This window comes from Lagopus muta, chromosome 10 (genome assembly GCF_023343835.1).
Source record: "Lagopus muta isolate bLagMut1 chromosome 10, bLagMut1 primary, whole genome shotgun sequence".
Lineage (NCBI taxonomy): Eukaryota > Metazoa > Chordata > Aves > Galliformes > Phasianidae > Lagopus > Lagopus muta.
Genome location: NC_064442.1, coordinates 8,047,205 through 8,063,589, shown reverse-complemented (window position 1 = coordinate 8,063,589; position 16,385 = coordinate 8,047,205). Strand labels below are relative to the sequence as shown.

The window sequence follows — 16,385 nt, the reverse complement described above, 5'->3', positions numbered from 1 at the left end:
CAAGTATGTTCACGAGCTAGGAATGAGACACAGAAACACAGGAGCACAGAAACAGATCACTTCTAGCTACCACACTAATATTCAAACACCTAATTTTCATTAGAAGTGAACGACTCAGGAGTGACATGGTGCAAGGGCCACTTGAATTACCTGCCTGGTGCCTGACAGGTATACGACAGATGGTTATTAAAGTACATTATTTCTTAGTAAAGCTAACCCTGTCCAAAGGCAGAAAACCAACACAGCTGCGTACAACCTCTTGATTCTCACCTCACTCTACAACTGTGCAGCAACACAGCAGAGGCATGAACAGATAGATGTTTAATGACTAAAAAGAGAACACTGGATCAGGCTGCTTAGAGAGGCTGTGAAGTCTCCTTCTCTGGAGATATTCAAAACCTGCATGGACACTGTCCTGTGCAACCAACTGTAGGGAACCTGCTTTAGTAAGGTTTGGGCTTAATGATCTCCAGAGGCCCCTTCCAATCCCTACGGTGCTGTGATTCTGTGCTGGGTCTTCTTAAGAAATGCTGCACAAATGTCCTCTTTGGGCATGGCTCTGCTCTGGGGCTGTCTTCTTGAGCTCACCAACTCCCACTGATTGCCAGTAAGCAGACCTTCAGGAGACTTCAACCATCAGACCAGCCCTCAGCTGGGTTAAGACCAATTACTGCTTCCTCTGCATTGAAATAACTTTTCTTTAAGCACCCTTTTTTTTTTTTCAGCAGTCCATCATTATTTAAAAAAAAGTACAGATATCTTTATATATGAGAGTTTGCCAACGAAAATGACAGGTAGAATAATTTATGTGGAGCATAATGTTTCAGTCTTCTGTTCTACCTGAGAGTTTATTTTTATGCTGGAACGAAACAAGACCTGACGAGCTTTATTACTTTGTGGTCTAACCAACCAGCTGATTAGTCTGATTAATTAGACAATTACTCTTTCAGCATGACTAATAGTTTTATCATCATGGTACAACTTGCAGTAATGTTTAATTTATTCTTAAAAATCAGCTGTAAAATGATTGTCCTTTAGGGAATTAGTGTTTAGCTACCCTTGAAAAAGTAATAAAATGAAGCCTGGAGATGGAAAATTAATTAAAACAGTTTACAGGTTGTATCTCAACTGGTCAAAGACATATTGCCCCATGTAGTAATTAACAACAAAACAGTAAACTATCCTTCAAGTCTGAAATCAGATTTAGCACATCTGGGTTCAATCCAGATAAAATAGAATCAAAGTGAAAACCATTGGGAGGCAGGTGGTTACAAACATAAATGGTTTTGAAACTGGCCAAATATCAACTTGAGAAATGGACTTCTCTTGGATATGTACATACATAATAATGTCATTAGCATTTTTTTTGTAACAGTTTGACACTGTATTATTTTAATTTGTTTTACAGAAGTAGTTAGTAAGTCTTCTGGTCTTTTTTACCTTGAAAACCTCAGAGGCATAGCAGTATTGAACTACCCCTTAGAGAAAAAGTGCCAGGACATTGGCCTCAAATGGCACAACAGTATTAAAGATCTGCATTTTCAGGCATTCAGTAAGTAACCATCACCTCTGCTGATGTGCACAGATATTATCTGTCCGCCGCCATTCCACTGGATAGTCTTACAGCCATTACTGAAGGAAAAGTTGCAATTTCTTCCACTGAAAAAACTTTTTCATTATACATTTTTTCTTTAAGTTCCTCATCCCTGTTCCAGAACGATTTTCTCATTCATGTTTCCCATGATCATCTTATAACCATTTCCCCATGGAAGACATAAGGAAGTACAGCAAATTAGCTCTTATTACTGCTCCAAATCTCCCTGAAGTATCCAAAATTACTGAGACCTCTTTACGAAAACATACAGGATCTGCCCTTTAAAGGAGCAGTCAAGTGACTGCAGTCAGCATCACCATTCCATGAAAAACCCTCTTGTTGTTAAGCTAAAGTGTACCAGAGAGGGGACAGACAAAATGGCTGCTTGCCAGAGTAGTGATATTGGTCAATCTCAGAGCAATGGAAATTTTCCTCAAGATAAGCCAAACCTCAGCCCAAAGTTACTGCAGTTCACGGACATCCTAACAAGCATGGATCTTGTTTGAAGAGAATGTAAGGAGAGGTTATGATCCCTGGGAGTGAGCCAGGTGGAATTTATCATTTCCCAAGCCAAGTGTTCAGAGCCATGATCCCTGCAGGAATCTAGAACAAGGACTGGAATTGCTCAGCATCTTATGGCTGCTGCCAAGACACAAATACAGAGCCCTATTCTGCTCTCGCTGCTCAAGGAAAGTCCCTGTTGTTCTCAACAGGAATTTCACTGCTAACCCCAGGAAACAGACCATGGTTTTGCTTCTAATTGCATTTGCTTCTTTCATTGTAAGAACTGTACTGCAGCTTGCTGCCTCCTGATACCTCACTATGTCCCTCTCAGACTCTGAGGCCAGGTTCTCACCAGGCCCGTGCAACATATTAGCTGGCAATGCTGCACAGAATGGTGTTCCGGCTGTTCTGTTTGCAAGGTGAAAACTTGTCTACCGAAGATTTTGCTGTGTGCATTTGCCCAGGTATAAGGTACCTTAATATTGATATTTTTCAAATGTTAATGGATTGTAAATAATCATCATCAAAAGAAATTTCATGCAAAATGAAGTGATGGTACGCTTTAATGTTACATGCACCACTTCTAAATACTTTGAAAAACTCCACATCTAGCAGCATGCATTCCTGTTTTACTTACGCTCTTCTCCATCAGGATTTGTGACACATTATTCTGGGGGCTTATCTGCCAGGAGTTTTTCATGAAGAAGCCAATGGCACTTGAGTATCGGTCAGCAGTTGGGGTAAACTTCTTGAAAGTGCATTTTGCCATCCTGACGGGCCCATCATAAATCTGGAATCCACGAATAGGGAATGTCCTGTGAGATTTAAAAACAAACACAATCCTGTGCTAAAAGCTTGGACGAAGTGCGTGTTCTCTCCTGAAAGCACAGAAAGCTGTCAACAAGCAGCTAGTAGACCTTTCTTTTCCCAAAAGAGGGATCTGAATGCTAAGCACACAGCTGATAGAACTTGAATTTCTGCTTATCTCTAGAGGACAAGGCTCAAGGAACAATAACCCACACCAGTTGCATAAGGTAAAGGTAATGCAGTTCAGAGCTCTTGTCCCTTGCCACCCAGGGATGAATTGGCATGAGGAAGCCCCAAAGGGCTGTGTGGCAGCTTTGCTATGCAGTTTCCTATTCCAGGACAGAGAGATTTCTTTGGAAAACCTTAATGTGATTGAAAAAATGGCATCAGTCACAGTCCCTGGAGGGAATAGCGTCTTCATAGAAGAAATTACAGAGTGGTGCAGCACAGTTTCTGCTTTCCCCCCAGGCCACTTCAAACACAATCCCCAGAACTTAGCCCACAGCACTTCATATAGAAAGCTGATTCCTACAGTACCAGCCCATGGACATGTTGTCAAGTTGTCGGTGTTGAAGGAAACACCGCTGGAGAGGACCTGCCCTTCCCATGGCTTGTCTTGAGAAGGCTCCAAGTTTTGCTTGGCTCTGGCAATGTTTGGTTAAAGGGTGGCCTGCTTCAGCTTCACAGATGGAAATGAGAGCTGGCCAGTAGCAGCATGGCAGAGTAGGTCGCTGCCTACCACATCCAGAAATATTGTCGATTTGTTCAGACATACAAGCCACACAGCAGACAGCAAATGGGCACACAGCCTGAAGGACACTGGGAACCATGTGATATTATTCCCTACAGAGGGCTTAAGGATGGATGAGCATCAGCTAACACATACATTAGGGAAGAATTTAGACTTGGGGAAACACAGCTTGCTCTGGTGATGCTTTTGCTGGAGAGAGGTTGTGCTGCCATCGAAATAGCAAATAACATTCAGATGTTGAAAGAGAAATAAGATGCAGTAATGAAGACGCCTTTCCCCTTTGACACATTGCTCTTGCCCACACAGATATGCCAGCAGGAGAGTACGAGGGAGGCATGGTGTAAGGGAGTTGCACTGTCAGGTCAATGCTGTATGAATGAAGCACTGCACAAAAGCAATTTGGTATTTTTCAGATTCTCTAATCCACTCACCAGTGACTAATAAATCAAGCAGAAAATTAAAATCAAACATTTGGTTGAGAGTGCTCTCAAATTGTTGTCCTGAAGAGGAGTTTATTTGGATGCTTATTATTTCTGGCCTCTACAATAATTTAAACACCCAATACAAATTACTCATTGGTAGCCATATTCATTCCTGAAGCTTTTCTTCATGCTGCTCTAACAGGAAGAAACGGCAGAGGAACAACTCACTTGTTTCTGGGCAGTGTCCTGTATTCTCCGTTTGCCCCTTTTCCCCAGTAGCTGTTCTGGCCTCCTTGGGAGCCCAGATTGCTGCTTTCTCCAACAAAAATGGAGCGTGACACCTCCAGGCTAGAGCCATCATCAGTTGGGAATGTCCCATCACTACAAGCAGACAAAAAAACACAGGTAACTATGTGACCAATCAACTCACACTGTTAATTACACAAAAGATACAGTATTTCTACCCAATTTATTAAGCCAATGGCTATATGTGGTCTGGGAGGGAAATGTTTCTTACAGTAAATAGTAGATGGGAAGTAGTAGACCCAGGGAAGGGTCTCAGCTTCTATTCTTTGGCCTGATACCTTGTGAGGAAAAACAAGAAGGTACTTTTAAGAAATTACCTTGCCAGTGTGAGCCCAATTCCATTGTCTGAAAACCTAGGATGGGAGAAGCACAGAGGTGCAAATTACAACGAATGTCAAAGGGGAATTTGGCCTACAGGCGGGGGGAAAGGTGCAGCATGAATTTACAGGAACCTACCCAGAGTTGTGGAAAATAATGTCACCACCCCTGGCCCAGGCCCCATGGTCATTATTTTTAAAAGCAATGAGACCATCAATTATGGCAGGAACTCGTGGCTTTTCAGGATCAGCATCTTGATGTGGGCGAAACCTGAAGCAAGAAGCTTGGTTAATGCAGTCCTCTTAGGATCCCTTATGTCATCTTTCAGATGCAAGCTTTTCTAAGTAATTAATAAGTAATGTTGCAGTTTACAAACCGATTAATGAATAATGAAATCTAGACTTTTCAAGCCTTTCCTGGCTTAGTCCTTACAATCCCAAATGCACGCATATCATTTCTGATCAGCAAAAATACAAACAATTCAGTGCATAGCTATGAAATACTTGCCTCTGCACATCAGAGAGCATGTGAGTATTTTCAGATTCTCCAGTCATGATGAGGCACTAATGACCTGCTAAATGTGATGCAGAAGCCAAGAAGCAACAGAAGTATCCAAAGTACTTTGCCGTACAGCATGTGCTTACCTGGCATTATCGACAGTGAGATACTCTCTGGGATCTTCAGCGCTGGCTCTTGTTGTCTTTACTCCTTTTCCAATAAACAAACCAGCCTGAAAAAGCAGACAACTCCAATTACTTCACCAGACTGTACACAAAGAGGCCAGAGATCACAGATTTTATCAATGAACATGGGCAGCCTGCACGTGCAGGCAGAGCAACAGCCTGCAGCCTGGGCTCTCTCTCCCCTCTCAATGTCACTTGGCACTGCTCAGGGTGACATTAGCACAGGATGTAGTATGCTGAAGTCAGGACAGAGCCTGCTCTGCCATATGTCACGCATCAACATCTTGAGCTGTCTTCTGACCCAGTGCAAGGCACTGAACTCCCACTCTCTTTCTCTCTTGCTGAAAGCAATAAAGGACTCTGCCAAGCTCTTGATAACTTTTTGGAAAAAGGCTGTTGTTAAGAAGTGCAGCTTTAAATAAAAAGAGTCGAGCCACCCAACTGTCAAAAGAGAACATGAGCTGCTGCAACCAAGCTAAAGACTGAGATAGAGCAACAGCTGTCATAGACCAAGATGTAATGTTTACAAGAACCAGAAAATAGTACTGATTTCAGTCTAGAATCCTTAGAAATAAGTTGAAAACACTTTTCATAGCTCACAGGTTATGTTTTCATGTCAACAGAACATTAGAGGAAATGTGTTTGTCTTGGAATTACCCTTAAATATTTGGTCTCATTTTTCAAAGGTGATGAGCAAACCCTGGAACAAGGTACTTCTGCTCACCCCTCTACATCCTTACATCACTATGGCCAAAGCAGCATTCAGTGTCATCCTGCTCATCGTTTCTTAAACCTCAGCAGTAGGTACATGTCCAGTCTGGGCACAACCCCTCTAACAGAGACCCCTGAACTGGCACTCACATTCTGCTCAGCTCTCTCTTTATTGTAGAAGGAGTGGTACAACTGAACATTGAGTGTCTCTTGATATATGCTAGAAGACCATTATCAAAATGTAAGACAGCCATATATCATTAACAGTGCACATGGTCAGCCGTGCACCACAGCACTATGTTGGTGGTAACACACAAAACTCATCCACGTGCCTTGAAATTGGAGTGGACTCTGTTGTTGTAAAATACTCCCAAGGGGGTATGTTCAGCTTGTCCTTCTGGATATTGCCCTTCAGACTGTCCAGTTGGAACCCTATGGAAGATGTACCAGATCCCGACATCCTAAAAAACAAAGGGAGGTCCAAAGAATGGGACACGGCAATTAGTGATGGAGATTATCCTGGTGACTTGGTGCTTCCCAGTATGCTGGTCAGATTTTTCAGCTGAGCTTGCAAAACTCATGCAAGTCCCAAGGGACACACACCAGCCCATACTCATACACATCTTGACTTTCCCTTTGGCATGCACTGTAGGCCCCTTGGGCACACGTGGAGGTTTTAAAAATCCATGTGTTGTAGATGAAGTTCAGGTGGCTTATTAGAAAACATAGCCTCATCTGCATAGCCACGTTACACACAAACGGGATTTGGTTAAACGCTGGAGATAATAACACAGAAAGAGTATGTATTTATATAAATAAATGTAAAACTTTATTGGGCATTAAACTATTAACTACAAATAAGAATCAACGTTTTCTCAGAGACACCACACATCATTTCCAGCCACAGCTGTGACAGAAATTGGTCTCAGAAACAACTGTGAGACAAACGTGGGCAAATCCTTCACAGAGCGAAAGACTGCAGAAATATATATCCAGATTTTGTGATGACTTACTAAAAATTCATTGCCCTCACACTGGTAACATCAAAAAGAGTAGAATATATGAGACCTGGAGGCAAAGTACAGCTCTTGCTGTTAAGTGGTTTTACCTGAGCACCGGCAGCTGCATTCTCTATTAAGTTGTTGTTTGGATTTGCAATCCAGAAAGTGCTGACAGCCCTGAAAAATCAAAATCAAAATGATCCTGAACAGTTACCAAACAGGATGGGATACGTTTTCATAGCACTGTGCTGGACTTCAGCCACAACCCTCCCATTGACTTTAAAACGCCACACAACCTTTTAATGACACTCTTGAAGGGAAAGAAAGCATCTAGTGATGTCAGACATTCATTTGTAAAGCCACATGCTGAACAAATAAATTATATGAGACCATTAACACAAAATTCCAGTTCTGTTAAATGCACCTTAAGGAAACCTGATGTCTTTATTTCTTTTCTTTTTTCCCAAAATTGAAGTAGCTTTGGAAAATGCCTGAAAAATGAACTTCTGGGTTGGTTTTTTTTTGGATCTCTGGGGACAATGGCAAGAGGTAAGGGATTCGATATGGATTTATGATGCTTCTACTTGGAAAACAAACAAGTGTCCTTGCAAGCCACAAATAGCTCGTTAAACAAGAGATTAAGGAGATACTATTTTGACATTTGTTCAAATAAAGAATTTTTGCCTCAGAGGGAAGATCAAGTAGTGACACAAACAGAAGCCAGATATAGCTATGAAAACATTATCATCTGTTGTCTTGCTTCATTTGATAACATCTTTTGCTATAATGAAAAACACATGTAAAAACACTCCAAACCTTTTCTCATGACTATACCAACTAATTGGATCATTCTAGGCAGGAAATCTCAATAATTTTTTGTCTACTTTAACTACTGTGTAATCAAGAATCCCCACTCATTTGCATGAGTAGAATGACTACATAGGTGTGCAACAAACCTGTATTATCTGTACAGTCAACCTTAGCATTTCTAAAACAATAATTGTTGTTAATTCAATTGGATTACTTAAATAAATAAAATGAGTTTAGCCACTTGATTCATTTCCAGAGAACATGAAAATACAAATTTCCTTGGCTAAATTATATTCTTTTTTGCAAACACTAGGCAGGTCAGTACCTAGATCCCCTGAATGCCCATGTTATAGCCCCTCAGTCTCCAAAATGGAAGATAACTTGGTAAGCTATAGTAGTGTGTCATTTATCGTATTACAAATGAGGCTCATGGCACTTCATACTAATCTCTACACTATCATTAAATCTCCTTGTGTACTGTAGGTGTTTGTGTACCTTTGTCTTGCAGACTAACTAAAAAGGCCAGGTTGGATGGAGTCCTGGGAGCCTGAGCTGGTGGGGTCAACCAGCCCACGGCAGGAAGTTGGGACTGGGTGATCTTTAAGGTCCCTTCCAACTCAAGCCATTCTATGGTTGTATGACTATGATTCTTGTTCAAAATAACTGAAAGATGATCAGAAACAAGCCAAGTACTCTACATATTTATGATTATATTTGTTTCAACATAACGTTCTTTAAGACGTAGCTATAAAGCTCAGCACTGGAGTTAAAAGCAACTCCATTTCATGAAGCACTTACATGCAGTCAGTGCTTGGCACCGGAATGTAATTCCCATAGACGTGGCTCCTGATGGCAAGGCACATTGCTTCATTGCGATCTGAGGGCAAGATGGTTCCCGACCTGGTGAGCAGGCCCAAGTTGTGCCGGAATGTATTGCGCTGCTCCGTCCCATCCTCCAGGAAAAAACAGTGCCCCAGGGTGTCATAGCCAATGGTGTCTTTTACCTGGAAAAAAGCATACAGGCCATAGAATGTGACACTAACAGAGGTGGCAGCAATGACATGCTTTGCTTAGCAATGAATTCTGAAACACTGACTGAAAGGTTTCGCCATTGTTCTGCACAGTGCCTTCATGTGCATTGGTCCAAGAGATAACACTCACGCAGTTTGTGTAAGAGTGGACTGATCTTATGCAGTAGTGCAGCTAGTAAAATTACTCTGAGGAAGATCATAGGCATAATTAAAGGGAAGTTGTAAAATACTGGATTTTAATCTGCCCTCAGCTCTAGGAGAGTATGTTTGATTCAGAATCACAGTGTGAATATCTGTATAAATATCTGTGTGTCTCAGGTGGTACGCCAAAAAGCTAGTTCAGACATTTTCAAGACTAGGTTTCCCAAATAAAATTTTAAAAATCTTTAAAATGCAGCATATGAGGTAATTTTTTCTTTTCAAAGCTTCTCTTCTTCTTCTCCACTCTCAAAAGGTGGAGCTCCCTTTAATGTAAGGATCAGCTTGGGCAGAGCTGGTGTTTCACATTCAGCCTATTTAAGATTAACTGACATGCATTAAATCCTAATTTGACCAAGAGGACTTAGCACAAAGCTCCTTTGATGTACTGCCTTATGAAGGCAAATTTAGAAATCCCTCCTTTAAATGCGAATACTAAATCAGGTTAGTTAAAGTACCAGCTATTCGTTACTAAATCTCTCTGAAACCGAACTTTGTACTTCACATGATCCCTGCCAGCGTGTGTATTCATTCTTCAGGCATGCAAAATGGCTGTTGACGTCAATTAGAGTTATGTCCATGTAAGACTGCAAGATTGATTAATATTAACCTGCTTGGTTCCTGTACACAGAGGGAAACTTGAACTAAATCCATTTCAGTTCATATCCTGTGATCACACCTTAATGGGCCACAGCCATACATAACATCTGGAGTCACAAACACTGTAGTTTTCATAAGTATATTTCTACTGGATTTCATTCCATTCCTGGCGGTCCCTCCTTTGTCACCTGCTGCTCAGTGAGGTGTTCAGGTTAAAAATAAGGCATCACACAGGCAGGTACCCAACTCCCAACCAATACATTTTTGAAACTCCACTGAGACTCTGCATGTAAGTGAGATAATACAGAGTGAGCTACGAGGCAGATGACCAAGAACTCAGACACAGTGACATGGAGAGAAAGTGTGTCCATCAGCTGAGCCTTGGAAATGTGGATATGAAATGGATTTTGATAAAAATGCAAGTGTCCCTGCCTACCTGCTATGAACAGTAAGTCTAGCTGCTTATATCCTCCCAAATGATAGTTTGGAGTTGCACTGAAGACTGTTTTTGGAGAAAATATATAAAGCAAGCTGCCTGCAGCCGTAAAGCAAAGAGCATTTTAATTAGTGAGTTTCATTCTTGGGAATTTAGCTAACTTCAGATAATCTGTGCTTCAGAGAAGTGCATTAAAAATCAGTCTTGTCACCAAAAATAGATTTTAGCTTTAATGAATATGATTTGTGGTAGCTTCAGAAACTCATGGAAGCCCTGAAAGCTTACACAAATGGAACCATATTATTCACTCTCCTGTCCATTAAAAAAAAAAAAAAAAAAAAAAAAGAGATTTAAAGATTGTTTACATTTGCACTGAATGAGAAGGGTCACAGAATCATATAGAATGGCTTGGGTTGGAAGAGACTTTAAATATCATCAAGCTCCAACCCAACACTATGGGCTGGGTGCCTCCCCAGCTCAGGCTACCTAGGGCCCTGTCCAACCTGGCCTTGAGCACCTCCAGGGATGGGGCACCTGCAGCTCTCTGGGCAGCTGTGCCTCTCCATGCTGTTAGATCAAAACATCAGTAATCATTATTACAGCATATCACAGCATATCACAGACAGAACTGAAGGCTTGAAATGAAGAGCCACCCTGCAAGCACTGTGACATCAGTACATTACAGTACAGCAGCACACAGTGTCGTCCCCGCTCAGCCCACAGCCCAAGGCCAGATGATTAACATGCCTCTAAAAACTGAATTATATATAGTTCAGCAACACAATATAAGTGACCTTGAGGCACTGCAACTTTATACATGAAAGACTGCAATATTCTGCGGTATGCTTGACGTGTGTCAGGGCAGTGAGCAGCGTGTCACAGCCTGCTGCCCAGCCACAGTGAGTAACCCAAGCTGAAAAGTGGCTGCAAAGGGGCACGAGGCTGGCAGGCAGGAGGAGCAGGTGGGAGAAGGGCACACAGCTCCCACCTATGTTATCTAACTGCCTTGCACTGATACACATACAATTCTCTGGAACTATGGATTGTTTTATCTTAAAGAAAGGATTTTCAATACATTTTAATTACTCTTAATGGCAGCACTGAAACCACGTGATTCTTCCACAGAACCAGATATTTAACCTTTGCTATAAAACCTACTGACTGATTAATGGACTCAAAGCCCCCAGGAGGTATCACCTGCTGGCAGCCTGAATCTATTCTCTGATTCCTAATTTTGTGCCCACTTAATCTCACACACCTGGATAACCCATTGACATCCTCCCTTCTGATAAAGGCTCAGAGTATGCACCATTATTCTTGGAAATAACATTAATGAAAGGCTTAATTTTTCATGCCAGCCAGGTTCCTGATATTCACAGGGTGTAATACAATGGGAAGAGAAAGGGAGTTGAGCTGTATCTACACACACTATACAAGACTCCTGCCATGCAAGGGCTCCATCTACAAATAGCCAGAGTGAATCACATGTAAGACAAAGTAATCAACAATTTTGAGTGATCTGGACATTATAAATACTGTTTAGAATCATAGAATGGTATAAAGGCCATCTGGTCCAACTGCCCAGCACTGAACAGGGACACCTACATCTGATCATGTACTCAGAGCCCCATCCAGCCTGATCTGGAGTGTCTGCAGGGACAGGGCACCCAGCCAGGATACATGAAAAGTGCTCTCAGTCATAGAAGTCCAGTGTTGAATCTTAAGGAATACAACCCTTTGCACTAGGGTCCCACCAGCCTGTGTCTATGTCACATCTCACAGAGCTTTATGTCCAGAGCTGAGAAAAACTTTCCAGGAAAACTTCAGAGTTCACAGATAGTTCTAGGAGTGTCTCTGCCTACACACACATCAAGTGAATGAGGAAATGCCCATGAACACCAAAATGCCATTCAGGGTCTGACAGAACAATTGGACACGTTGGGACTGGAGTGGGAATCTGCATTTCCTGCTGGGGCATGTGTGGTTTTTTTTCTTTTTGTTAAGTTCCTCTCCCCAGTACCCTTGTGAATATCTGGGTCAAAACCAAGTTCCAATTCATGAAGGCATTTCTGGGTCCTGCTGCATTCCTATTGTATTGTGAAAACTTTTGGATTTGTTTCATGTTACCCTGACTTGAACAACTCTCATCTTTTTTTATTTCTGTTGCAAATTAAAGGTCCGTTGCTTCAGTCAGGTGCATTAAAAGAGCATTGCTTTTGCTTTCAATGAAAGTTCATAGGATCACAAACTACCCCGAGTAACCATGGCAAAGAATTCACTATCTAACCACATCATTAATAATACTAATTATCAAGACAATATAAAAAACCTGAAATTCAACTGTAAGAGCTGAACTGCCGGAGCAGAAGTCCTCATCTGTCAAATGAAGTCAAGACATCCCCTGGGGAGACTTTTTTCAGCATTCTGATTTCTCCTTGCATCTCAAAAGGCTTTCAAGCAAAGCAATTAACTTGGTACTAATAAAATAGGTTTCCTACCAGCAGGCCATGAGTCCCATGTATGGCAACACACCTAGAGAAGCAGTGGTGGATAGCCAGATTATCAAGGTACGTTGGGTGTTGATACCCTCCTCTCTCATCGACATCTGCAGCCATGTGAAAGTGCACAGGGTAACTGCCCAGGATTTGCTGCCCCATGTTTTTTAACTCCACACCTGACATGTGCACAGAGCTGAAATTCGCTAGGATCTGTTGAGAGAAATGTAGATCCAAGTAAGTTGTTGCAACAGAAGTATACAGAAAAAGAAAAGCTTTTTTTTTTTCCTATTAAGCAATATGTTTGCAACACAAGGCAGGGCCTGATCCCACGGGGTGCCAGCTCCCCACGGTGACTCACAGCAGCACCTGCAGAGGAGCTCCAAAGAGAAGCTGCCAACCAGCATGCATGCGTTCAGCAACAGCTGTGTGTCAGTACATTAACATCTTCACAGACAAAACACCCCTACCAGCTACAGAAAGAGATGATGTTTACCAACAGGCTCTATTTCATGACAATTTAATCTCTGTCAAGTGATCTTAAGCCAGACCTGCACAGATTTCCACCAACTGGTAATGGATTTATTTTACACAAAGCTTCTGGAACAGCAAAACTTTGAACATTGACCGAGAACCCTTGGGGCAACCCAGAGAAACCAAAGCACAACAGGAGGACCCAGCACTCAGCTGAGCACTGAACAGAGCAGGTTGCTCAGTAGGTAGTACAATTCCTTTAGCAATATCATGCAACATGTGCAACTTCACATTGACCCAACTGCGATGGAGCTGATGAATCTCCTCTGGCATGGAGAAGAGCATGTTTTTGTGTACATGGTGAACAAATGGGCACATCCCCATTGCAAGTCTCATTGCTGACAAAGCAGGCCTGCAAACCTTCCCCACAAATGTCCTTTTTCCCCCAGACACAAATGGCAGATTCATGCATTATACTGCTCATCTACAAGCCAAGAGAGGAACTAACTGAACCCACCTATAGGAATATGCTTTAAAAATCACTTACTTTAATATGTCCTCCAAACGTGTCAAAGGAGAAAAACTGACATTGATTTTCTCCATAACAGGAGTCTTCCATTTCTCCTTGGATAAGTATATTTCTAGTCAGAAGACCGACCTCTGCCCTCATATCGATGCCGTCTATGACTTCGCCAATATGAAGATAAAGTGGGCTGCCTGTGGAAATTGGAAACCTTTTTGTTCAAGTGAGCACATGTTCATTATTGCATTGCTCTAAGCAAGTGCACGCCTTTCCTTCAAGCAATCACTGAGTTTGGGACATGCCCAGCAATTAATAACTGATCCACAGGAGATCAGCACTTCCCTTGAGTTTTACAAGAGGCAGCTTCCTCAGGTCAGATTTTAAGCCCCAGTACAACACTGGGGCCTTTCAGGTCTCCTGTGACAGGGACACGGGCTTATGGGACAATATGGCTTAAGGGGCCATGGTGGTGATGGGCTGACATGATCTTAGTGGTCTTTTCCAACCTTACAGATTCTATGATTTAGCTAAGAAGACTAATTAATGTAAATGTAGAATGTAAAAGACTTGACAGTGTAAAGATTTACCTCAAATGAAAAGCTCAATTAAAAAAAAATCTCATACCATCAATTTTCACTTGATTGCTTTTACATTCAGGGCAAGGAAGGAGGTTGAACTCCTCAGCCTGATGCATGGAATAATCCGTACTGGCAATGACGATCCTGTCACCAGGTAACCAGCTCCTAACATCATCCACTAAATGGAGAATTATTCCTTTGGACACCTCCACTTTAAACCCATTATGAGGCACTCCTGAAAAATGAAACAATCTATTATTATTTTTTTTTTTTTACAGTTACACATGCCAGAATAATACAATTAACAGAAGAGCCACCAATGTTGTTTTTATCTAGATAACATCATGCGCAGTAGAAGTGCTTTTGCCATCAGTGTGTCAGTGTCATTTCCTTGCAGGTGGCAAAGGAGGTACTTCATAAGAGTGCTGCTGTTAGTGTGGCCACCGTGCATATGAGCAAAATCCAATGGTACAAATCGCGCAGTTCAGATTCATAGCAGAGAGAAAAGACTGAGCAAAGCAACAGAAGACAAATTGTTATCAGCAAACACAAAACCTTTTATCCATCCACTGAAAGCAGTAACAGTGAAACGGGTGCCATCGTAGGTGAGGAATTCTCTTTGGGCTACGGCTAACCCTGTTGTCCCATTCCCATGATACTCTCTCTTATCCTCTGCCGTCGAAAGCGGATCCCCTCCGAGGATCCCCACCAGCGCCCAGGGCTGCCTGTACGAGATGAGGAAGGAGAGTTCCGAGCTGCACCCCGCGACCCAAGGGAGGGACTCAGGAGAAGGCAGCGCGGCGCGGCCTCCATCCCTCCCTCTCTCCCTCCGGGCCCCTCCGCCGGGCAGCGCGGCGGCCGCGGAGCTGTCCATGGTTCCCAGACCCCCAGGGCCGCAAGTTCGAGCCCCGCTCCCGCCGCTCGCCCGCGTACTCACCTGTAGCCCAGCCGGGAGATGTGTTGGCTGCGCAAGCGATCCCGCAGCAGCAGCCGCGTCTCCACCGTGAGGCTGCGGGCGGCCGAGTCCCCCACGGCGGCCGCCACCACGCTGCCTTCGGGCTGCAGTGCCAGGAAGTCGCGCAGCCGATGGCACTCCGCGGCCCGCAGGTGGGTGTCGAAGCGTCCGGCCGCTGCTACCCGCCCCGTGCCGGCGTCCAGGACTCGCAGGTTGAGCCCGCGGCTGCCCCACTGCCTCTCCGAGTAGTAGGGACCGTGGCGGAGCCCTCCAGGGTGCAGGGTTTTATCCAGGAGGCTCCAGGAGCGGGGCCGCCGCCCGTGCAGCTCCAGCACCCCGCCGCGCCCCACGCCCAGGAATTTCTGCCCGAAGCCGTCCACGGCCGCCCCGTCGGCGGCTCTCCCGTACAGCGAGATGGTGGCCCGCGAGGCGTAGGGGCAGCGCTCCGAACCGACGTGCAGCTCCCCGCCGTCCCGGATGAGGATGTAGCGGGCCCGCAGCGTGATGGGCGGCCCGTGGGGGCGGTCGGCGAATACCACCTTCCCTGAGGGACGCGGGGAGAGGAGCGGGGTCGGAAGCTGGAAACGTGGGATACCACCCGCATCCATCCCCCTCTCGGTCCCCCGGGCCGCTTACCTCCGTCGCGAATGACGAGAGAGTGGAAAGCAGCGGAGCTCTCGAGCCGCAGGGCCACCCCCCGACCCACCACGGCGTGGCGGCGGGTGTCGGAGCCGGGACGCCACGGGGCGAGGTGCGAGACAGGCTGCGGGCACGGCCCTGCAAGAGAGTTGGGGCAGCGGCAGCGCGGCGATGCGCGGCGGTGTGCGGGGAGCGGGGGTCGCGGTACCGACCTGCGCACTGCTGCCGTTCGCTGCTCCCGGCGCGTCCCGCGGCGGCACCGGCATCGGTGCGAGGGGCAGAAGGAGCGCAGCCCCGCTACCTGCTGCCCCAACACGTGCGGAGCCGCGCCCGCCGCTTCTCCGCGGCTTTGCACGGAGCCGGCGCAAAGACGCATTTGGCTTTGGATTGTTTCTTTTTTCTTCTTCTTCTTCTTCTTTTTTTTTTTTTTTCCTTTCTTTTTTTTCCTCCACCTAACCGCATACATGGAAACCCCTCCCTCTCCCCGCTCCGTACAACCCCGAGCACAGAGCGGCGACCACAACAACGGGGCGAACAGAGAGAGCCGAC

General features: G+C 44.4%; 2 protein-coding genes across 4 annotated transcripts in view; both read right to left on the bottom strand.

Moving 5' to 3' along the window:
- Positions 1-16,385, bottom strand: part of LOC125697976 (cell surface hyaluronidase-like) — a 49,150-nt gene that overhangs the window by 26,724 nt on the left and 6,041 nt on the right. For both annotated transcript variants that reach the window (XM_048955692.1, XM_048955691.1), the window contains exons 4-17: positions 15,834-15,974; positions 15,180-15,741; positions 14,798-14,967; positions 14,289-14,477; positions 13,689-13,858; positions 12,671-12,880; positions 8,706-8,911; positions 7,205-7,274; positions 6,429-6,557; positions 5,347-5,432; positions 4,841-4,972; positions 4,702-4,737; positions 4,307-4,459; positions 2,736-2,913 (exon numbers count right to left, since the gene is read on the bottom strand). In XM_048955692.1, coding sequence (XP_048811649.1) covers positions 2,736-2,913; positions 4,307-4,459; positions 4,702-4,737; positions 4,841-4,972; positions 5,347-5,432; positions 6,429-6,557; positions 7,205-7,274; positions 8,706-8,911; positions 12,671-12,880; positions 13,689-13,858; positions 14,289-14,477; positions 14,798-14,967; positions 15,180-15,741; positions 15,834-15,974 — 2,432 coding nt within the window. The remainder of the gene's footprint in view (positions 1-2,735; positions 2,914-4,306; positions 4,460-4,701; positions 4,738-4,840; positions 4,973-5,346; positions 5,433-6,428; positions 6,558-7,204; positions 7,275-8,705; positions 8,912-12,670; positions 12,881-13,688; positions 13,859-14,288; positions 14,478-14,797; positions 14,968-15,179; positions 15,742-15,833; positions 15,975-16,385) is intronic.
- The window catches only part of LOC125697977 (cell migration inducing hyaluronidase 1), a 110,730-nt gene that overhangs the window by 90,720 nt on the left and 3,625 nt on the right, over positions 1-16,385 (bottom strand). The window lies entirely within an intron of this gene.